The sequence below is a fragment of the Aplidium turbinatum genome, chromosome 11 (genome assembly GCF_918807975.1).
Source record: "Aplidium turbinatum chromosome 11, kaAplTurb1.1, whole genome shotgun sequence".
Classification (NCBI taxonomy): domain Eukaryota; kingdom Metazoa; phylum Chordata; class Ascidiacea; order Aplousobranchia; family Polyclinidae; genus Aplidium; species Aplidium turbinatum.
The window spans coordinates 25,411,563-25,436,071 of NC_137482.1; the positions used below are offsets into that span (position 1 = coordinate 25,411,563).

General features: G+C 36.5%; 1 protein-coding gene across 3 annotated transcripts in view; it reads left to right on the forward strand.

Annotated features, from left to right (window-relative positions):
* LOC145780009 (uncharacterized) overlaps positions 1 to 24,509 on the forward strand; it is a 375,170-nt gene that overhangs the window by 304,441 nt on the left and 46,220 nt on the right. For 2 of the 3 annotated variants that reach the window (XM_082591709.1, XM_082591708.1), the window contains exon 1: positions 8,283 to 8,532. The exons of the other annotated variant lie outside the window; for it this stretch is intronic. Coding sequence is in view for 1 of the 2 variants with exons in the window: in XM_082591708.1 (XP_082447834.1) it covers positions 8,351 to 8,532 (182 nt within the window). In the remaining variant the exon portion in view is untranslated. Of the gene's footprint in view, positions 1 to 8,282; positions 8,533 to 24,509 lie in introns of those variants that run through there. 3 annotated transcript variants of the gene reach the window in all.

A 24,509-nucleotide genomic window follows, 5' to 3' on the forward strand; every position in this document is an offset into this window, starting at 1 on the left:
CACTATATCAGTTACTTAATTTATACCCAGACATTAAGTGCAGTTTTAATTTTTTAGAAAACATACTAATTGTTTGAATTTTTCTTAGCTGTTCCGGTAATTTGTTCCAAGTGTTTGTTCCAAGAAATTTAATTGAGCGTTGACCAAGCTTTGTATGCATTCTTGGTTTAAAAAGTATATCTTTCTTAGCACCTCTGGTATTATAGTTATGAGTTTCATTACAAGGACGAAAGTACTCAGAAAAAATTGCTGGTAGATGTCCTTTATTGCTTTTATAAACAAACTTACATACTTCTATTAAAAACATGTCTTCGACTTGTAGCAAGTTGCTTTTATTGAACAGAGATTTGGTGGGAATTCTGTCCTTAATCTTGGTGAAGTTCTAAACAGCGAATTATGCGATTGTGTATCAGATTTAAAGGATACAGTTCCGTTTTAGAAGCACGACCCCAACAGATGATACCATACATTAGGTGGGAGTGAACTAGAGCATAGTAAACTGCTTTTAATGTCTGGGAATTTACGCACTTTCTTAATCGATATAGAGCACCACAGCTTTGAGAAAGTTTTGTTGAGATTATATTGATGTGCTGTTTCCATGATAACGACTCATCAAATGTTATTCCTAAGTATTTGTAGGTGTTTGTGCGTTGCAAACTGGTATTTTGAAAATTTATTTCTAGATTTAAATTTTCTCGAACAAACTTTGACCCAAACAACATGTATTTGGTTTTGCTTACATTAATTGTTAACTTGTTTGTATGCATCCAGTTTTGAATCATTAGGAGGTTAGAATTCACTTTTTCTTGCAATCTAGTAGGGCTTTTATCCTTAATACATAGTAGTGTATCATCAGCAAACAAACGAGTCTCAAATTCAGAAGCGTGATTAAGGTCATTAATGTAGATAATGAACAACAGTGGACCAAGAACTGAGCCTTGGGGTACACCACATTTGATTTCTTCATATTTAGAATTTGTAGTACCAATCTGCACAAACTGGTAACGGTGATTTAAGTAAGACTTTAATAAATTATAGGCATTTCCTCTAATGCCATAGTAATCCAGTTTCTTTAAAAGGATTTCATGGTCAACAGTGTCAAATGCTTTGGCAAGGTCAATAAAGATACTACATGTAGTAAAACCATCATCGCAATTTTGTAGTAATTGTTCATAAATATCCGTAGCAGCTAATGTGGTTGAATGTCCACCTCTGAAACCAAACTGTTGTTGGGACAAAACATTGAATTTTTCAAAAAAATTTACTAACCTTTTATGAATGATTTTTTCAAAGATTTTGGAGAAACATGTTAAGATGGAAATAGGCCTGAATTGATTAACTTTGTTTTTTACTCCCCCTTTATGAAGGGGTATCACCCTTGCAATTTTATAGCTATCAGGGAATTTACCAATTGTCATAGATTCATTTATTATAGAAGCTAAGATTGGGCTTATGACATACTTCAATCTTTTTATTGTTTTAATAGTGATGCCATCTGGACCAGTTGCTTTTTTGTTATCTAAGCTGTTGACAATGCTTAAAATTTCCATTTCATCAGTATTTGCTAGGTGCAGGGAATTGAGAAGTCTGCCTCTCATCAGGGACAATGGATTAGAAGTGGTTTTTGGAACTTTGGCTGCAAGTGAAGGTCCCACTTGAGTAAAATATGTGTTAAATGTATTACTTATTTGCACCGAAAGTAGATTTTGAAAATAGAGGTATGTCCAATAATATTTTTTTTACTTGGTTACTGAGACAGTTTCATTTAATTTGTTTGGTAGCTTACCAAACAAGCTACGTTCTGAATAAAAAGCGGCATGGTGTGCCATGAAGTTTTGCTGTAGTTTTAACATTTTCATGGCGGTATAGTTAAGGTGTTAGTTGAGCCACTGCCTTCGGTGTTAGTTGAGCCAGTGTATTAAGGGTGTTATAATGCTTATGATACCTCCACACACCTTACATAGATTGCAGCCGTTGGATAAGTTTGTTTACGGTCCAATAAATCTCTTTGAACTACATAAAACTCAACAAAAGGTCATAAACGTGGTCAAGCTATAATGAAATGGTGTTATTTGGATGCCGTAGCAATACCTTCATTATTTTATCTGCACATTGAGTTACGAATAACTCTTGGAACAATTATTGTTAACCTGTTTTTATACATTGATATTATTACTTTAAATATAAACTAAGGTTTGGAAAAGAAATGTGGTTAAATTTGTGTTTTCAAAAATAATAAATGATGGCTCAACTAACCCTTGTCGTGGTGTTAGTTGAGCCATTTGACTACTAGTTTTTAAACACCTGTGGACCCGGTTGTCGTCGTTCGATGAGGCTTGTACTTCCTACAAATATTGTTTAATATACGCAGAAGGTAGACCACTGTGAATGAAGAAATAAAACCAACTCATATGAAAAAAAATTGCAAAAATGCAAAAAGTGGCTCAACTAACCCGACCTTCCCCTACGCCATGGACATAACCCCGCAATTGAGACCCGAAGTCGCCAGAGGTTTTATGATTTTGAATACGATAAGTGTCTTAAAAATTGTAGGCTATAACTTGAAAAATCAAAAGTGGAAAAAACTAAAAACAAATTTTTTCTTTTTTTTTCTAGGCTATAACTTGTATTTTTTTGTATTATTGTTTCACTAAAATATGAATATTTGCATTGAACAACGCTGTACCATGTATAGGCCATGATACTTACTTTAGCAACGTTTTCGGTACCGTACATCAAGTGTGTTGTTTCAAAGTCTTATAAAGACATATTTCTGAACTTCTTCTACTGCACCTAGCGCATTTGGAAAGTAAAAAACTAGCGCTCCGGAAGCTAATCTTCTGGAAATCCACCACTGGCGATAAGGATAAACGATAACTGAAAAAACAATTGAGCGATAACGATAAGCGATAAAAATTTATCGCCGATAATTATCGCCGATAAATTATCGCCGATAATGCCCATCACTGCATAGAGCATATTTAAAGAATGCTTATTTAAAAAAACAGTTGAAAAGTTACCAGTAGCCTAAGCCTAAGATGTTTTTCTTAACAAAGCCTTTGCAGTAGGCTAGATGTAAAGCAAGTATAGGATAGGGTAGTAGGCTAGTTGAATTAATAGGTGACCATGAACATGCAGTAAATATCCAGGTCTGAGGCTAATAGCGCAATGCAAGTTATCATAACAAGATTTATTAAACTACTATCGGTGCCAATTGTCAGTTTACCATAAACAGAGATTTTTTACGAGATAAACGGAAGCCCTTCTATTGTCAGACGTAGTAAAAGCAGTCGTATCCTCTTCTTTAGATTTTTCTGGGTATATGCTACGTCCAGTGATGTAGGCGCATACAAAAATATCGACGCCGTCAGCGTAAACGCAAACGTTCGAAAAACCATACGCCGTATGCGTCAACGTAACTTGTAAAAAAAGTTGGCGGCGTCAGCGTCAGTGCATACACTAGCGTAAACTCATTTTGTTTGCTAGGTGCCAAACATTCACACGGTATAAACCACTCAAAACAAACAAGTTTTATTTTGAATTTCCAAGAAGAAACACAAGCATCTGAAAGTGTTCATCTGACATTTTGCTGCGTTTTGGTTTCAATATGTCTTTGCCCATTGAAAACATTCTTTCAACTGCAGCGCTGGAAGTTATTGGCGTGTTGTAACGAAAAGACTTTAAAAAGTATGCGTTGACGCTATGCGTTAAAAAAAAAAACGCGAAAAGTTTACGGCGTAGCCTCAAGCGACGACTATCCAAAAAAATGTGGCCGTATAAGCGTTAGCGCAAACAAAAAGTCTACGCCGCAAGTGTGCGGCGTAGAATTTGTGGCGTATAGCCTACGTAGCCTACATCTCTGGCTACATCACACCATTATTCATATCAAGGCAAAAACAAACCTTGAAAAGCAACGAAGTAAATGGTAGAGCATATGAGCTTCTCTAAGGTTGATTGCTTTCTAGGGGTGCATGAACTTGTAATGTAGGCTACGTTTTTAACTAATGTCGGCTGTAAGTCACTTTGGTACAAACAACAATTAAGCTGCACCTAATTGTTTAGCCTACTACCTGTATCATCAATTAATTATTCTTGCAGTAACCTACCTGGATGATAGCAGCCGGCAAGAACGTTAGCAGAGACTTTACAACTGGCACGAGCGTAAATATCATTTTAATTCGTCAATGAAAAAGTTTCACTTCATGTAAGAAAGAAGCCACTTAGGCTACAGTTTGATTACTACATTAAAAAGATAAGAAAACTCATATCATGTTAACTCATTCTATTTTTTGTCATTAACGTGTAGGCTACTAACAAGAAAAAAAAAGAGTAGGGTATACCCATCAGTGCCGGTCTTAGGGTATTTCGGGCCCTGTGCGGAATATGCTTTGCTGGCCCCAATGACAGGTATTCAGTACCTTGGTATCCAATTCAGTAGCGTAGCTAGGTATTTTGAATGGGGAGGGGGTTTTTGACGGCCGGCGGGCGAAGCCTGACGGCGTGTTCGCCGAAAGCGACACCCAGCGGCGGGGGTCTGGGGGCCCCCCTAGAAAATTTTGAAAAATTACTTTGAATTTGGTGCATTCTAATAGCATGTTCAACAAAAATACCGGTGAATCGAATTGAATTTTTTCCATTGGAAATGACAAAAATTACTGCATTTTCTGATAGGAACCGTACATCACAATACACTACAATCGCTTATTTTCTGAGTAAATTGCGGGCCCCCTAATTTGCGGGCCCTGTGCGATCGCACGGTTTGCACACCCCAAAAACCGGCACTGTACCCAGTAAACATTTTTCCTTGGCCCAACGTTGGCTGACGGTTGTTCGGTGGCTGAGGGTAGTGTAGTTTTACCAACTTTTGAAATATCTTAATTGAAGATAGGCTACCTTCGAAGAATTGTTTGTTTGCTTCATGGTATTCCTTGTACAATTGTAATGGGACAATGAAAATGCAAAAGAAACTTAGAATTAGGAAGTCGTTCTTGCCAATGTTGGTGTGCAGTTGTACAGAACGTTGGGCCAACGTCATTAGTTGCGGGCGAGCTACGGTAACCCCTCAATTTTTTTACGTTGGCCCAAAGATTTTAAAATAAGTTGGCCCAGCTGCGACGAATGGTGCAAGATACGTTGGGTCAACAGAGGAGCACTATTTTACCAACTGTCACACTCCGTTGGGCTGCGGTACAATGTTTGCTGGGTAGGCTATACTAGCTACAATAAGCAATATCGCCTTGCAGCTCGTCAGTGAAAGGGAGAAGGTGGCAAAACCTCGAGTTGTTTCAACTTTAGTTTGTTTTTATTTCGGACCATCACATCAAAAATACAGCACATGCCAAATATAGCACAAGCCCAGAATAAATCAGAATAAATCAACATGATAGGATTTCATTGCTAAGTTGACTATTGTCACCACTTGTATGAGGTAAGTATTGATGTCTAGTTGTTGGATTTCGAAATATACAAAACAAAGATCATTGCGAGTTGCTTCAAGGAAGAGCCTAAGACATGCACCCACTATTGGCATCATATTATATCAACCAGCATTATGTCATTTCCATCACTCATCGAGTTACCTTCTTATCAGGGTAATCCGCTCTTATTTCACCTGCAGTCTCCACAGCAAATTGGTTGCCTCCCAGGAATACGATCTCTGGTGCTTTCTTCATCTGAAACGTTTGATCAGCTGCTTTATTGTGTCACAACGACCACAAAACTAATGTGTTCAATGATCAAGGTAAATGTATGACAAAGTTCAAGCAAATAATAATCGTGTTGGATCTGTAATAGGCTATAGTAATGTATCTGTATAGGCTACTGTAATTAGTTAACACGATAATTTGTTACTTCATCGTACATTTACCTTGAACATTGAATTTCTAGGCTTTGGTTCCTTGATTGGGTTTTGTTCCAGACAATTGTTCACCTAATCAAACGTCATATAAAAACCGTTCAGGTCTACTAAATCCTAGCGTATTACGTCATGGAATTTTTCCTAAAAATGAGCCAAAATTGCACCATCGTTCATAAGACTTGTGTCAAACCTGTTTAAATGTGAAATATTGCATCATCACCTTTGAACACCTGTTTGAATTGCGTGACAATGTCTTTCACTATTACGTCACAGTACTGCGTACGTGAGTTTGAGATATTGATATCTATTCTGGTCATTCATTTTAAAATTGTTGCTTGAAGAGGTTGGTCGCATGTTTAACTGTTTTGCTTAGTGCTTGTCAACTGGACAAAAATTTCCGTCTTTTATCCAAGTAATCTGTTCTGTAGTGACAAGTTTTAGTGGTGTACGGCGTTGCATTCCATTTTTGACAGCCAGGTGGCTAATTTTACAGAAATACAATTTTGAATAGACGTTTCAAAGGAGTGTTTCTTTTTCGGTCATTACATGCAGACGAACGGATTCGGGAATCTTATGTTACAATTTTCCCACGAAGAGATTATGGTTTACCGCTGTGACCAGGTTTCTCTCTTGCACCTGCTTGGCTAGGCGTGAAGTTGTGCTCAAATACGTTAAATTGCTTACCCCATTGTTTTTGTTAAATTGCTTACCCCAAGCGTCTTATATAGGACGCTTTTTTTCTCAAAAAGTACAAACACAATTAGGAAAAAAATAATTGTAATAGGCTATGTTCTTTACATCATAATTATGCAATATTTAAATTTTCCGAAAATTCTTTTTAAGTACTTTCACTTTCGGCACAAATGGGTTAACTTTTTAAGTTAAATGGCACTTACGAATTTGGTTATTATTTTTGGATTAAAGTTATATTGCCAAGCTAGAAAAAAATCGATCTTATAGTCTATAACCGATCTTGTGTTGTTATTGTGTGTGAATTTTGTCTTTTAAACTGAGTTTGTGACGTAACCGCACGTCTCAAGGCAAGTTCTTGCAATTTTAGTTAACCTACTCATCTAAAGATTTAATGCGCTTAAAACAGTAAGTTTCATGTTTTGACGAGAGGGATTTTATTTTTTTACGACAATTACTAAAAACTAACACTTCCAATGAAAAAAAAAAACACAAGAATAAAATAGTTGATCGTGAGGTGGCGCGAAAGACCATGTTTCCGATGTAAAAGCGGAATTGCGACATTGTATTGCGACACTTTCATAAACCACTTGCCAATTTCTTTCGCTTCGCTTCAAAGGAATCTGTACTGTCTGTGCGCTTAGATTTTAATTGTAAAATTCACTCGCGATTGTCGATTGCAGCAAAACAGCAAGAGACTTGTTGCATGCATTTCATTGCATTGCAATTTGCAACTCTAAAAATTATTGTGTTGTCAGGGCCGTCGCTGCAAGGGGGCGTGCCCCTTCCCTTGACAATGACCTGTGCACATACTCTTCAGGCTCTGAAGAAGAACTGGTTTTAATTTTAGTTTCATTAACTAGGTGGCTAGTAAAAATATTACTTTTCATGGTTTTTCCACTTGTGTGTTTGATCCGAAATAAAATTTATCGGCGATTAATTATCGGCGATAATCAAATATTGCCTTTGGCGATAATGATAAACGATAACTGAAAAAATAATTGAGCGATAACGATAAGCGATAAAAATTTATCGCCGATAATTATCGACGATAAATTATCGCCGATAATGCCCATCACTGGCCGTGCTAACTACTGATATATAGCCTACTAAATAATTTTTCATTCAGGCACGTTTTAAACCTTTCAAGGTTTTGCCACCTTTTCCCGTTCGGTAACGTGCTGGTAGGTCTATATCGATTTTTGGAGTTAGTATCTTTTTCGTCCCGGATGTGTTAATGACGAAAAATAAAATGATTGATTGGATTCTCCTAAAGAATTTTCGTATTTTCCAACCATTGACCAAAATTCAATTTTTACCAAAATTCAAAGTTAATTGTATTTTCTGTGTTTTGCTTTTATTACAACTGCTTTAGGCTTCGACTTATTCATTATGGCAATCAAATACTGTATTAAAAATTTCTCAATTCACAACAGCAACAAAACTTCATCTAATAAATAAAAAACAGGCATTAGAGCCTACTTGTTAACACTTGATGTGCAGCAGTGGAAAAGGAACCAATCAGCGAACTAAACTTCAGGCGTTTATTCCCAAGCCCAGTACATAATAAAAGCATTGAAAACTTCAACAGTTCCACTAATACTCCAACTCCTTGTAAATTAGCCAAAAAGCATGTGGCTAAAACTCAATTTTTTTTCTAGTCAAGCGCACCAGAAATTAGCCACAATGGCTAGTTTTAGCTACATCTGGCAACCCTGGCACCAGTATATGCTAGCACAACACAATAAAAAAACTGAATTCCACAACAGTGAAGAAATGATAGGTGATTTTTTTTTTCATTAAATGCTGTTCAGTGTGTGTAGCCTGATGAGTGGGTCATCTAGTCATAGTGACAACTGGTACAACTCAATTCGGCAAGCTTATTTGCCTGCTAGTCAAGCCTTTATACTGAAGCAATCTCAAAACAGACCCACATGGAAATCTGAGACCAGAAAACAATTGAAAAGACGTAGCTGCAGTCCAAAGTAAGAATTATGCATATGTTTGGTTGCTAATGATTAAATACACACATTCATTAAGCTAAGTCAAATAATATTAACGATCACGTAGAACAGATGCAACCTACGGTAATTCGCAGAAATGTATGTATACGCTGCAAATTCTAATCAATACTTTTTGTTTGCGCTAACGCTTGCAGCCACGTTTTTTTGGATAGTTTGCGCTTGAGGCTACGCCGTAAAGTTTTCGCGTTTTTTTAGCGCATAGCGTCAACGCATACTTTTCTATTCTAGAGGGAATGAGTTCGATACTACCCTGAAGCGTTCTTTTTTTCTTTTTTTTTAACTAAATTTTGACCCGAAGTGCATTTTTGGGTGCTGGTTAAGGATCGGCTGCCTTGGTCAGTGACGTCACGAAAAGTGTGACGTCATGCAAAAAAACGCAACTACTTTTAGGAAGGGTGCAAAAACGCGGAATAGAAGTAAAAGCGGAATGCCTATTGATTTTAAACTTAAACTGTAGGGCATAACGGGGTAATTCCGGACAGAATTTCCGTTTTCGAATTACCATTGCTCACGTGTTGCTTTTAAATCGACCCCAATGCAAATTTAAGACATTCAAGCATATGTTAATAGTATGACACAGCAATTTTCTAAAATTATTTTAAGATGGCCACAAGATGAGGCCTACATTTCCAGTGCCTAACTGTCCGGAATTACCCCGTCTGTGGGGTAATTCCGGACATGCACACCTTTTATGCAAAAAACGGAATTTCCCGTAGCCTTACCGTTACAGGTAATTCCGGACAGCACAGAAACTTTATTTTTTCAGTATTTTACCACATTTGGCGCTCGAAAGCTAAATTATATGTATATAAAAAAGGAACATTTTGCTCACTCTGAAAAAGATTGTGTTTGAATGTTTTTTTATTCTCGGACTGTGGAAGTCACTTTATGAACGCATTAATGTATTTTGTTTGCGTTGTGTTGTTTACTTACTTTGTTATTTTGTATTTACGTGTGCATTTATTCTTTATACTTCTGTTTTGAAATAAAATAAACTGATAATACGATTAGAACAGGAATTACCCCAGGCTGTCCGGAATTACCCCATGTCCGGAATTACCCCATTATACCCTACAATTCTTGCTTTATTAACCTACCAACTTTCACGTTTCTACAAAACAAGCTTTTTTCCAAGGCGATTCGATCGTGGTTCAGTATTAGCCGCCCACAGTTTGCTGTGATCGATGAATACTGCCTCCACCAAATATGCTGTAGCTTTCTCATTTCTGCTCAGATTCTAACAATTTTACTATCGTTGGATGGCATTATGCTTCATCTACTCGAATGGATTAATTGCCAATCTAAAGTAGGCATTATATTTATGTAGCGCTAACTTAAACTTTACTATTTTGTACCAATTCTCAGCAATTCAATTTTTACAATAAAAATACCAAACCAACACAAATTAAAAGAGTATGTCTTGCCTTATTAACCTACCAACTTTCACGTTTATATGTTATCTACAAAACGAGACATCGTTGTTCAAACGTAACCGCTCGACGAAGCTTTTTTCCAAGGCGATTCGATCGTGGTTCAGTAGGCTATTAGCCGCCCACAGTTTGCTGTGATCGATGAATACTGCCTCCACCAAATATGCTGTAGTTTTCTCATTTCTGCTCGGATTCTAACAATTTTACTATCGTTGGATGGCATTATGCTTCATCTACTCGAATGGATTAATTGCCAATCTAAAGTAGGCATTATATTTATGTAGCGATAACTTAAACTTTACTATTTTGTACCAATTCTCAGCAATTCAATTTTTACAATAAAAATACCAAACCAACACAAATTAAAAGAGTATGTCTTGCCTTATTAACCTACTAACTTTCACGTTTATATGTTATCTACAAAACGAGCAATCGTTGTTCAAACGTAACCGCTCGACAAAGCTTTTTTCCAATGCATTTTTCAAGGCGATTCGATCGTGGTTAACCCTTAAACGCCTATGTGGGTCTCTAGTGACTCGAGCTGTCTTTACTTCCCCCATATCTCTTGGGACGTCTAGCCATATTCTGTGTGACTGCCAGTATTCTCAAAGCATTTATTCTTCTCCCATTTCACATTTATAATTTTAAAAATATTCCACTGGTAAAATAGTTACTGCTGTTTTGGAAGAAAAAACTTATAGGGTCTCTAGAGACCCATGTCAGGTAATAGTGCAACTTTTTTTGAATAACAGTTTATTTTGCCAGCAGTAACTCTTTAAAGTAGGCTACCACAAACATTAAACTTAATTCGTATAATAAATAAACCATAAAGCAACTTTCTAACTTTTCAATTACTGGTGAAAGTTTTGTATAGTTGAAAATAGGCGAGAACTTCCCGTTGAATTTGCAACAAGAAAGACGAAAAGGGTTGGATCAAGCTTGTTTGGTTTTAGTGACAGGCAAACGTTAGTATCGTATGTGCCAAGGAAAAACAAAGTAGTAGTTTTACTATCAACTAGCATAATCTCTCGTGTTGTCGCTATATGTCAGGGCATCCGTTGGTTAGCCACTGCCTGGTGTCGTCATCGATGGAAATTAGGCCTTCCATACCATGGGGTGGTCTGTATAGCCGGCAATCCTTGATAATGTGGGCTGCCGTCTGCATTTCGCCACACTCACAAGCAGCACTCTCTGCCAAGCCCCAGCGCAACATGTCTGCACCATAGCGTCCAACACCAGTGAGCAAACGGTTACGCCTTGATGAGGCAAGTCTAGAGAGGCCATGTCCCAGCTGGATTTCGGACGGGGATCTGAATACTTGGCGAAGTGGGGACGTGCTGCTTGACCATTGTTCACACCACGCCGCGTGGCACCACTGTTTGCTAGGGCTTCCACCAGAGGCTGCCAGAAGGTCTTGTGCAGCGCGTACAAATGGCTTTCTTGATTTTAGCCGCTGCTTTGGTGGATATCTCAGCGTGGTTGTGTGTAGCGGATGGCCAGGGTTTAGGGCTTTACGGCTCAGGGAAAGAACAGCACGTTGGCGCCGTAGTGCAGCTGGCTCAATGCTTGCAAGGACAGGCAAACAGTCAGTTGGAGTTGGGCGGAGGCAACCTGTGACAGAGCATATGATAACAGAGCATAATGATAACAGAGCTATCATTATGCAACTAGCATAATGATAGCCAGAGCCGGATTTAGCTGATGGGGGACCCGGAGCACTTTTAGATCGGGGGGCCCCCGCGCAAAACAAAACACCTCTACGTATACAGTAGCATTAATCCAGCACTGCACTGCACAGCATTTTGAAGAAACTTCAAAGGCTGAAAGAAAAAAAATAAGAATAACATAAAATCACATTTTTTCCACGTAGGGGGCCCTTCAAAAGTCGGGAGGCCCGGGGCACCTGCACCCTTTTCCCCCCTAAATCCGGGCTTGATGATAGAAAAGTTGACGCAGATAAAGGTTTACCTGACATGATACAAGACTATAATGGTACTAAAGCAGCTGTTGACAAAGTTGACCAACTTTGTCACAACTACAGTGTGCAGAAAAGGACAAATCGCTGGCCACTTGCCTACTTCTACAACTGCCTCAATATTGCGGGTATCAATAGCATGGTGGTCTTCCGAGCTAAATTTCCAGGAAGGAAAAAAGAAGCAAGTCATCGACGCCGAATATTTCTGGCAAACTTAGGTACCGGTATGAGTTTGCTTCATCCATGGCTGCAACGTCGAGTGCAAGTAAAACAGCTTCCAAGAGCTGCTAAACTATCGCTGCAAAAATGTGGATACAAAATTGACATCGACTCTTCTCAATTATCAGCTACATATGGGGGTGGAAAGCGTAAACATCTGTCCATCTCTCTGGATCGTAAAACACCCCATGTGTGCGAGGAATGTAATGAGCCGTGTTGTATCGATCACCTGCAAGTCACGGTTTTATGCCCCTATTGTGCAGCATGATTCTTGTGCTTAGCGTCATCATGGCTATGCTACCACATTAGAGCACCTAGTAGCCTAGTAGAAAGTTGCAATTAATTGCTTTTCTTTCACTAACTTTAGCATTTGTTGAGTTTTGAAGTTATAAGTTATAATATTTGAAGTTACATTATTTCAATTCTTTTCTATTGTTAACAGTTTGCAGTGTTGATCTTAAATTCGGTTACTTTTGCACAAAAAAAAAAAATGTTACATTTGCAATTATTGCAAATTTTGTTGTTTTTTTTTCGAAGTAGTATGTTTTGGAGTGTATAATAGTGAAATTGCAACACAGTGATTTGTTTCATAACCATATTTAAGAAAGATGTACAAATTAAAAGATAAAGCAATATCCTTTAACAGGCCGGGTCATTTGAGACCCAGATAGGTAATAACGGTTGGTGAAACACATAGGCGTTTAAGGGTTAAGTATTAGCCGCCCACAGTTTGCTGTGATCGATGAATACTGCCTCCACCAAATATGCTGTAGCTTTCTCATTTCTGCTCGGATTTTAACAATTTTTCTATTGTTGGATGGCATTATGCTTCATCTACTCGAATGCATTAATTGCCAATCTAAAGTAGGCATTATATTTATGTAGCGCTAACTTAAACTTTACTATTTTGTACCAATTCTCAGAAATTCATTTTTTACAATAAAATTACCAAACCAACACAAATTAAAAGACTATGTCTTGGTTTATTCATATGTTAACTTTCACATTTATATCTAATCCACAAAACGAGCAATTGTTGTTCAAACGTAACCGCTCGACGAAGCTTAAACTTTACTATCTTGTATTAATTTTCAGAAATTCATTTTTTACAATAAAAATACTAAACCAACACAAATTAAAAGAGTATGTCTTGCTTTATTCATATGTTAACTTTCACATTTATATCTAATCCACAAAACGAGCAATCGTTGTTCAAACGTAACCGCTCGACGAAGCTTTTTTCCAATGCATTTTTCAAGGCGATTCGATCGTGGTTCAGCATAAGCCGCCCACAGTTTGCAGTGATCGATGAATACTGCCTCCACCAAATGTGTTGTAGCTTTCTCATTTCTGCGTGGATTTGAGAAATTTTACCATCGTTGGAAAGCACGATACTGCATCTATCCGATTTAATTAGTTGCAAGTTTAAAGTATGCATTATATTGATCTAGCGCTAACTTAAACTTTACTATTTTGTACCAATTCTCAGCAATTCAACTTTTACAATAAAAATATCAAACCAACACAAATTAAAAGAGTATGTCTTGGTTTATTCATATGTTAACTATCACATTTATATCTAATCAACAAAACGAGCAATCGTTGTTCAAACGTAACCGCTCGACAAAGCTTTTTTCCAATGCATTTTTCAAGGCGATTCGATCGTGGTTAAGTATTAGCCGCCCACAGTTTGCTGTGATCGATGAATACTGCCTCCACCAAATATGCTGTAGCTTTCTCATTTCTGCTCGGATTCTAACAATTTTACTATCGTTGGATGGCATTATGCTTCATCTACTCGAATGGATTAATTGCCAATCTAAAGTAGGCATTATATTTATGTAGCGCTAACTTAAACTTTACTATTTTGTACCAATTCTCAGAAATTCAATTTTTACAATAAAAATACCAAACCAACACAAATTAAAAGAGTATGTCTTGCCTTATTAACCTACCAACTTTCACGTTTATATGTTATCTACAAAACGAGCAATCGTTGTTCAAACGTAACCGCTCGACAAAGCTTTTTTCCAATGCATTTTTCAAGGCGATTCGATCGTGGTTAAGTATTAGCCGCCCACAGTTTGCTGTGATCGATGAATACTGCCTCCACCAAATATGCTGTAGCTTTCTCATTTCTGCTCGGATTCTAACAATTTTACTATCGTTGGATGGCATTATGCTTCATCTACTCGAATGGATTAATTGCCAATCTAAAGTAGGCATTATATTTATGTAGCGATAACTTAAACTTTACTATTTTGTACCAATTCTCAGCAATTCAATTTTTACAATAAAAATACCAAACCAACACAAATTAAAAGAGTATGTCTTGCCTTATTAACCTACCAACTTTCACGTTTATATGTTATCTACAAAACGAGCAATCGTTGTTCAAACGTAACCGCTCGACAAAGCTTTTTTCCAATGCATTTTTCAAGGCGATTCGATCGTGGTTAAGTATTAGCCGCCCACAGTTTGCTGTAATCGATGAATAATGCATTATATTGATCTAGCGCTAACTTAAACTTTACTATTTTGTACCAATTCTCAGCAATTCAACTTTTACAATAAAAATATCAAACCAACACAAATTAAAAGAGTATGTCTTGGTTTATTCATATGTTAACTTTCACATTTATATGTAATCAACAAAACGAACAATCGTTGTTCAAACGTAACCGCTCGACGAAGCTTTTTTCCAATGCATTTTTCAAGGCGATTCGATCGTGGTTAAGTATTAGCCGCCCACAGTTTGCAGTGATCGATGAATACTGCCTCCACCAAATATGCTGTAGCTTTCTCATTTCTGCCCAGATTCTAACAATTTTACTATCGTTGGATGGCATTATGCTTTATCTACTCGAATGGATTAATTGCCAATCTAAAGTAGGCATTATATTTATGTAGCGCTAACTTAAACTTTACTATTTTGTACCAATTCTCAGCAATTCAATTTTTACAATAAAAATACCAAACCAACACAAATTAAAAGAGTATGTCTTGCCTTATTAACCTACCAACTTTCACGTTTATATGTTATCTACAAAACGAGAAATCGTTGTTCAAACGTAACCGCTTGACGAAGCTTTTTTCCAAGGCGATTCGATCGTGGTTCAGTATTAGCCGCCCACAGTTTGCTGTGATCGATGAATACTGCCTCCACCAAATATGCTGTAGTTTTCTCACTTCTGCTCGGATTCTAACAATTTTACTATCGTTGGATGGCATTATGCTTTATCTACTCGAATGGATTAATTGCCAAGCTAAAGTAGGCATTATATTTATGTAGCGCTAACTTAAACTTTACTATTTTGTACCAATTCTCAGAAATTCATTTTTTACAATAAAAATACCAAACCAACACAAATTAAAAGACTATGTCTTGGTTTATTCATATGTTAACTTTCACATTTATATCTAATCCACAAAACGAGCAATCGTTGTTCAAACGTAACCGCTCGACGAAGCTTTTTTCCAATGCATTTTTCAAGGCGATTCGATCGTGGTTCAGCATAAGCCGCCCACAGTTTGCAGTGATCGATGAATACTGCCTCCACCAAATGTGTTGTAGCTTTCTCATTTCTGCGTGGATTTGAGAAATTTTACTATCGTTGGAAAGCACGATACTGCATCTATCCGATTTAATTGGTTGCAAGTTTAAAGTATGCATTATATTGATCTAGCACTAACTTAAACTTTACTATCTTGTACCAATTCTCAGCAATTCAACTTTTACAATAAAAATATCAAACCAACACAAATTAAAAGAGTATGTCTTGGTTTATTCATATGTTAACTTTCACATTTATATCTAATCCACAAAACGAGCAATTGTTGTTCAAACGTAACCGCTCGACGAAGCTTAAACTTTACTATCTTGTATTAATTTTCAGAAATTCATTTTTTACAATAAAAATACTAAACCAACACAAATTAAAAGAGTATGTCTTGCTTTATTCATATGTTAACTTTCACATTTATATCTAATCCACAAAACGAGCAATCGTTGTTCAAACGTAACCGCTCGACGAAGCTTTTTTCCAATGCATTTTTCAAGGCGATTCGATCGTGGTTCAGCATAAGCCGCCCACAGTTTGCAGTGATCGATGAATACTGCCTCCACCAAATGTGTTGTAGCTTTCTCATTTCTGCGTGGATTTGAGAAATTTTACCATCGTTGGAAAGCACGATACTGCATCTATCCGATTTAATTAGTTGCAAGTTTAAAGTATGCATTATATTGATCTAGCGCTAACTTAAACTTTACTATTTTGTACCAATTCTCAGCAATTCAACTTTTACAATAAAAATATCAAACCAACACAAATTAAAAGAGTATGTCTTGGTTTATTCATATGTTAACTTTCACATTTATATCTAATCAACAAAACGAGCAATCGTTGTTCAAACGTAACCGCTCGACAAAGCTTTTTTCCAATGCATTTTTCAAGGCGATTCGATCGTGGTTAAGTATTAGCCGCCCACAGTTTGCTGTGATCGATGAATACTGCCTCCACCAAATATGCTGTAGCTTTCTCATTTCTGCTCGGATTCTAACAATTTTACTATCGTTGGATGGCATTATGCTTCATCTACTCGAATGGATTAATTGCCAATCTAAAGTAGGCATTATATTTATGTAGCGCTAACTTAAACTTTACTATTTTGTACCAATTCTCAGAAATTCAATTTTTACAATAAAAATACCAAACCAACACAAATTAAAAGAGTATGTCTTGCCTTATTAACCTACCAACTTTCACGTTTATATGTTATCTACAAAACGAGCAATCGTTGTTCAAACGTAACCGCTCGACAAAGCTTTTTTCCAATGCATTTTTCAAGGCGATTCGATCGTGGTTAAGTATTAGCCGCCCACAGTTTGCTGTGATCGATGAATACTGCCTCCACCAAATATGCTGTAGCTTTCTCATTTCTGCTGGGATTCTAACAATTTTACTATCGTTGGATGGCATTATGCTTCATCTACTCGAATGGATTAATTGCCAATCTAAAGTAGGCATTATATTTATGTAGCGATAACTTAAACTTTACTATTTTGTACCAATTCTCAGCAATTCAATTTTTACAATAAAAATACCAAACCAACACAAATTAAAAGAGTATGTCTTGCCTTATTAACCTACCAACTTTCACGTTTATATGTTATCTACAAAACGAGCAATCGTTGTTCAAACGTAACCGCTCGACAAAGCTTTTTTCCAATGCATTTTTCAAGGCGATTCGATCGTGGTTAAGTATTAGCCGCCCACAGTTTGCTGTAATCGATGAATAATGCATTATATTGATCTAGCGCTAACTTAAACTTTACTATTTTGTACCAATTCTCAGCAATTCAACTTTTACAATAAAAATATCAAACCAACACAAATTAAAAGAGTATGTCTTGGTTTATTCATATGTTAACTTTCACATTTATATCTAATCAACAAAACGAGCAATCGTTGTTCAAACGTAACCGCTTGACAAAGCTTTTTTCCAATGCATTTTTCAAGGCGATTCGATCATGGTTAAGTATTAGCCGCCCACAGTTTGCTGTGATCGATGAATACTGCCTCCACCAAATATGCTGTACCTTTCTCATTTCTGCTCGGATTCTAACAATTTTACTATCGTTGGATGGCATTATGCTTCATCTACTCGAATGGATTAATTGCCAATCTAAAGTAGGCATTATATTTATGTAGCGCTAACTTAAACTTTACTATTTTGTACCAATTCTCAGCAATTCAATTTTTACAATAAAAATACCAAACCAACACAAATTAAAAGAGTATGTCTTGCCTTATTAACCTACCAACTTTCACGTTTATATGTTATCTACAAAACGAGCAATCGTTGTTCAAACGTAACCGCTCGACAAAGCTTTTTTCCAATGCATTTTTCAAGGCGATTTGATCGTGGTTAAGTATTAGCCGCCCACAGTTTGCAGTGATCGATGAATACTGCCTCCACCAAATATGCTGTAGCTTTCTCATTTCTGCTCGGATTCTAACAATTTTACTATCGTTGGATGGCATTATGCTTCATCTACTCGAATGGATTAATTGCCAATCTAAAGTAGGCATTATATTTATGTAGCGATAACTTAAACTTTACTATTTTGTACCAATTCTCAGCAATTGAATTTTTACAATAAAAATACCAAACCAACACAAATTAAAAGAGTATGTCTTGCCTTATTAACCTACCAACTTTCACGTTTATATGTTATCTACAAAACGAGAAATCGTTGTTCAAACGTAACCGCTCGACGAAGTTTTTTCCCAATGCATTCAGGCGACTCGATTCTCCCCCCGTTCGCTGTGATCGGTGAATAGTGCCTCCACCAAATGTGCTTTAGCTTTCTCATTTCTGCTCGGATTTCAATAATTTTACCATAGTTAGAAAGCACGATACTTCATCTACACGAATCAGTTAACCCCAATTCACAAATAAACACTGGAGTGAAAACCACTTATAGTTTTGTTTTTTTTGAAACTCTACGCATGGACCAAATGACTTCAAAATTGGTAATATGTAAGGGCTCTTGATAGCCCTCAATATCGGTCACAATTAAAGTTTTCTCCCAGAACCATTGTAAAATTAAAGTAAGCGGTGGCTCATAATTGGACCAAAGTCACCCCATTTTACTTCTCGTATTAAAATAGGCGATGTTAAACTGCTTCAAGACGTAAAATTTGATGCTGTTAAGACTACTGATTTCTGCATCATTAAAGGGTTTCTATTGTTTAATCTTGAAAACTGGTGTTGCTGCGTTTGGCTAAATGTGTAGCCTACTATTTTTACTTGACCAACTGAATCTTGACTTCAAAAACTATGTAGGCCAAGCACATTGATCCAACATGTCTGGAATAATTAAAAATGTTCAAGCAAGATTCAATTAAAGAGAATTAGTAAACACTTTTTGCCTAGTGTCTGCTTATGGATATCATTGCTTAAGTCTGTTTGGAGTTCATGGTGTTGTCCAAATGTCATATCACTTTCGGAGTAATTGATGTTATAATAGTGAAGTTTAAGTTAGCAGATAAATATACTGTATACCTTGGACATGCAATCAATTGATTCGGGTAGATGCAGTATCGTGCTTTCCAACGTCAGTAAAATTGTCAAAAAAGCTTCATCGAGCGGTTACGTTTGAATAACGATTGCTCGTTTTGTGGATTAGATATAAATGTGAAAGTTAACATATGAATAAACCAAGACATACTCTTTTAATTTGTGTTGGTTTGGTATTTTTATTGTAAAAATTCAATTGCTGAGAATTGGTACAAAATAGTAAAGTTTAAGTTATCGCTACATAAATATAATGCCTACTTTAGATTGGCAATTAATCCATTCGAGTAGATAAAGCATAATGCCATCCAACGATAGTAAAATTGTTAGAATCCGAGCAGAAATGAGAAAGCTACAGCATATTTGGTGGAGGCAGTATTCATCGATCACAGCAAAGTGTGGGCGGCTAATACTTAACCACGATCGAATCGCCTTGAAAAATGCATTGGAAAAAAGCTTCGTCGAGCGGTTATGTTTGAACAACGATTTCTCGTTTTGTAGATAACATATAAACGTGAAAGTTGTTAGGTTAATAAAGCAAGACACACTCTTTTAATTTGTGTTGGTTTGGTATTTTTATTGTAAAAATTGAATTGCTGAGAATTGGTACAAAATAGTAAAGTTTAAGTTAGCGCTAGATCAATATAATGCCTACTTTAAACTTGCAACCAATTAAATCGGATAGATGCAGTATCGTGCTTTCCAACGATGATAAAATTTCTCAAATCCGCGCAGAAATGAGAAAGCTACAACACATTTGGTGGAGGCAGTATTCACTGATCACTGCAAACTGTGGGCGGCTTATACTGAACCACGATCGAATCGCCTTGAAAAATGCATTGGAAAAAAGCTTTGTCGAGCGGTTACGTTTGAACAACGATTGCTCGTTTTGTTGATTAGATATAAATGTGAAAGTTAACATATGAATAAACCAAGACATACTCTTTTAATTTGTGTTGGTTTGATATTTTTATTGTAAAAGTTGAATTGCTGAGAATTGGTACAAGATAGTAAAGTTTAAGTTAGCGCTAGATCAATATAATGCATACTTTAAACTTGCAACCAATTAAATCGGATAGATGCAGTATCGTGCTTTCCAACGATAGTAAAATTTCTCAAATCCACGCAGAAATGAGAAAGCTACAACACATTTGGTGGAGGCAGTATTCATCGATCACTGCAAACTGTGGGCGGCTTATGCTGAACCACGATCGAATCGCCTTGAAAAATGCATTGGAAAAAAGCTTCGTCGAGTGGTTACGTTTGAACAACGATTGCTCGTTTTGTGGATTAGATATAAATGTGAAAGTTAACATATGAATAAACCAAGACATAGTCTTTTAATTTGTGTTGGTTTGGTATTTTTATTGTAAAAAATGAATTTCTGAGAATTGGTACAAAATAGTAAAGTTTAAGTTAGCGCTACATAAATATAATGCCTACTTTAGCTTGGCAATTAATCCATTCGAGTAGATGAAGCATAATGCCATCCAACGATAGTAAAATTGTTAGAATCCGAGCAGAAGTGAGAAAGCTACAGCATATTTGGTGGAGGCAGTATTCATCGATCACAGCAAACTGTGGGCGGCTAATACTGAACCACGATCGAATCGCCTTGGAAAAAAGCTTCATCAAGCGGTTACGTTTGAACAACGATTTCTCGTTTTGTAGATAACATATAAACGTGAAAGTTGGTAGGTTAATAAGGCAAGACATAGTCTTTTAATTTGTGTTGGTTTGATATTTTTATTGTAAAAATTGAATTGCTGAGAATTGGTACAAAATAGTAAAGTTTAAGTTAGCGCTACATAAATATAATGCCTACTTTAGATTGGCAATTAATCCATTCGAGTAGATAAAGCATAATGCCATCCAACGATAGTAAAATTGTTAGAATCTGGGCAGAAATGAGAAAGCTACAGCATATTTGGTGGAGGCAGTATTCATCGATCACTGCAAACTGTGGGCGGCTAATACTTAACCACGATCGAATCGCCTTGAAAAATGCATTGGAAAAAAGCTTCGTCGAGCGGTTACGTTTGAACAACGATTGTTCGTTTTGTTGATTACATATAAATGTGAAAGTTAACATATGAATAAACCAAGACATACTCTTTTAATTTGTGTTGGTTTGATATTTTTATTGTAAAAGTTGAATTGCTGAGAATTGGTACAAAATAGTAAAGTTTAAGTTAGCGCTAGATCAATATAATGCATACTTTAAACTTGCAACCAATTAAATCGGATAGATGCAGTAGGCTATCGTGCTTTCCAACGATGGTAAAATTTCTCAAATCCACGCAGAAATGAGAAAGCTACAACACATTTGGTGGAGGCAGTATTCATCAATCACTGCAAACTGTGGGCGGCTTATGCTGAACCACGATCGAATCGCCTTGAAAAATGCATTGGAAAAAAGCTTCGTCGAGCGGTTACGTTTGAACAACGATTGCTCGTTTTGTGGATTAGATATAAATGGGAAAGTTAACATATGAATAAACCAAGACATACTCTTTTATCTTGTGTTGGTTTGGTATTTTTATTGTAAAAAGTGAATTTCTGAGAATTGGTACAAAATAGTAAAGTTTAAGTTATCGCTACATAAATATAATGCCTACTTTAGATTGGCAATTAATGCATTCTTGTTAAAATCCGAGCAGAAATGAGAAAGCTACAGCATATTTGGTGGAGGCAGTATTCATCGATCACAGCAAACTGTGGGCGGCTAATACTGAACCACGATCGAATCGCCTTGGAAAAAAGCTTGTTTTGTAGATAACATATAAACGTGAAACTTGGTAGGTTAATAAAGCAAAACATACATTTTTAATTTGTGTTGGTTTGGTATTTTTATTGTAAAAATTGAATTGCTGAGAATTGGTACAAAATAGTACAGTTTAAGTTAAGCATTCCGCTTTTACTTCTATTCCGCGTTTTTGCACCCTTCCTAAAAGTAGTTGCGTTTTTTTGCATGACGTCACACTTTTTCGTGACGTCACTGACCAAGGCGGCCGATCTTTAACCAGCACCCATTTTTGTAGTCAATTTTTAATTTGAGTTGCCTACAGCCCAATTTTTTATGTCTTTTCAAATGTGAGTAATAAAGTTAGAGTTTTTTTAATTTGCTGGAATTTGAGAATTTCTCTGAGTAATTTTTCGTTTGTGGCTGTGCTAACTACTGATAGCCTACTATATAATTTTTCATTCAGGCATGTTTTAAACCTTTCAAGGTTTTGCCACCTTTTCCCGTTCACTAACGTGCTGGTAGGTCTATATCGATTTTTGTAGTTGGTACCGTATCTTTTTCGTCCCGGACGCGTTGATCACAAAAAATAAAATGATTGATTGATGTGACCGTGTTTGCCAAACGACGCATTACATTTTTGCTCTCAACAAGTTAGTTATATACAATGCTTCTTTTAAAAAAATGGTAATGGTATGTAAATGTAATGCAACTCAAATTAAAAATTGACTACAAAAATGCACTTCGGGTCAAAATTTAGTTAAAAAAAAGAACGTTTCCGAGGAGTATCGAACTCATTCCCTCTAGAATAGGAGCCGGCGAAGTATCGCACGCGCCACGGGTCGAGTTGAACAAAATTGTTGAATTTAGAACTTATATACGCGCTTCTCGTCTTTTGCTTTTGAAAGAGAAAAAGAAAAAGGTGCCTGTAAGAGAAAAAGAAAAGAAGTGCCTGTATAGTGACGTCATGACCGGTCAAATAGTGTTTCACATCCAAAGACCGGCGCCATGTATTTTTTCGCTACAATACGCCGGTACCTTCCAGCGCTGCAGTTGAAAGAATGTTTTCAATGGGCAAAGGCATATTGAAACCAAAACACAGCAAAATGTCAGATGAACACTTTCAGATGCTTGTGTTTCTTTGTGGAAAGTCAAAATAAAACTCGTTTGTTTCGAGTGGTTTATACCGTGTGAATGTTTGGCACCTAGCAAACAAAATGAGTTTACGCTAGTGTATGCGCTAACGCTGATGCCGCCAACTTTTTTTACAAGTTACGTTGACGCATACGGCGTATGGTTTTGTGTTTACGCTGACGGCGTCAATATTTTTTGTATGTGCGTACATTAGGGTGCACACAATGCCGACTTTTTTGAATTTTTTTACCCGATTTATTTGTAGATTCCCCTGTTTGTTCGATTAGATGAGTAACTATGCTGGGCCAAATATCAGTAAGATTGGTGAATGTCTATGTGGGCAACACCACTATCAAAAAATCCCATAATTTCCGAAAAAGTAACAAAAATTGTACAATTACTGTATACATATAACCTCATACAAAATACATGCATTCATGTAATTATTTTGACTATTTCTAACATTTTGGACAAGTTACCAAAATTAAGATACACATTCTGATACACTCTATTATGTATCTATATCTACAAAGGGGACTTTATGTATTCCTAATGAAATGTATTGATATTGCTCTTAGTATTGAGCATTCTTATAGATACCGTAAAATACAGTAGAATTCGCCTATAGCGACTTTGGCTGTAGTGACACTTCGCCTATAGTGACACCTGTTGCAAAGTCCCGTTTGCATACGCAACAGTTGAGTAGAATTCGGCTATAGTGACACTTTTTCCGCGGTCCCTTCAGGTGTCACTATAGGCGAATTATACTGTAGCACAACTTTGCCCGGATGGACAACTTTGCCCAAAATTTGTGAGTTAAAGTGTGACTACAATATGGTCTTCATGTTTTATAGGATTTGTCTAATGAATAATACTGTTAAATATTATCCGTTAGACAAATCCAATAAAATGTTAAGACCATATTGTGGTCAAACTTTAACTCACAAATTTTGGGCAAAGTTGTGCTGTTTTACGGTACACATAATTATAGATACAAGAAAAATACACATTAAGGTACAGTACACAATTGATACACAATGATACATTTTCATTGTTTGAGGAGTTCTTTTTTTTCTCTCACAAATTAAGTGTCATTTTTTCTCGCATTCTCCACTACTTGGAGGGTGTTTTGGTAATTTTCTTCAATTCTTGCACTATATATTTAAAAAATCAGTACTGAGTTTCACGCCTCTCTCAGCAATATCATTGGTAACATTTATAGCTCTAACATTGCATTTAGCTTCTTGATAGGCCTTGCACAACTCCCGATCTTTGACCGGTAAAACAAGGAATTTATCTTTAATTCTTAAAGATGAGAAAAAAAACCATGAGTCCACATCAACAAAGTCTGAAAGTT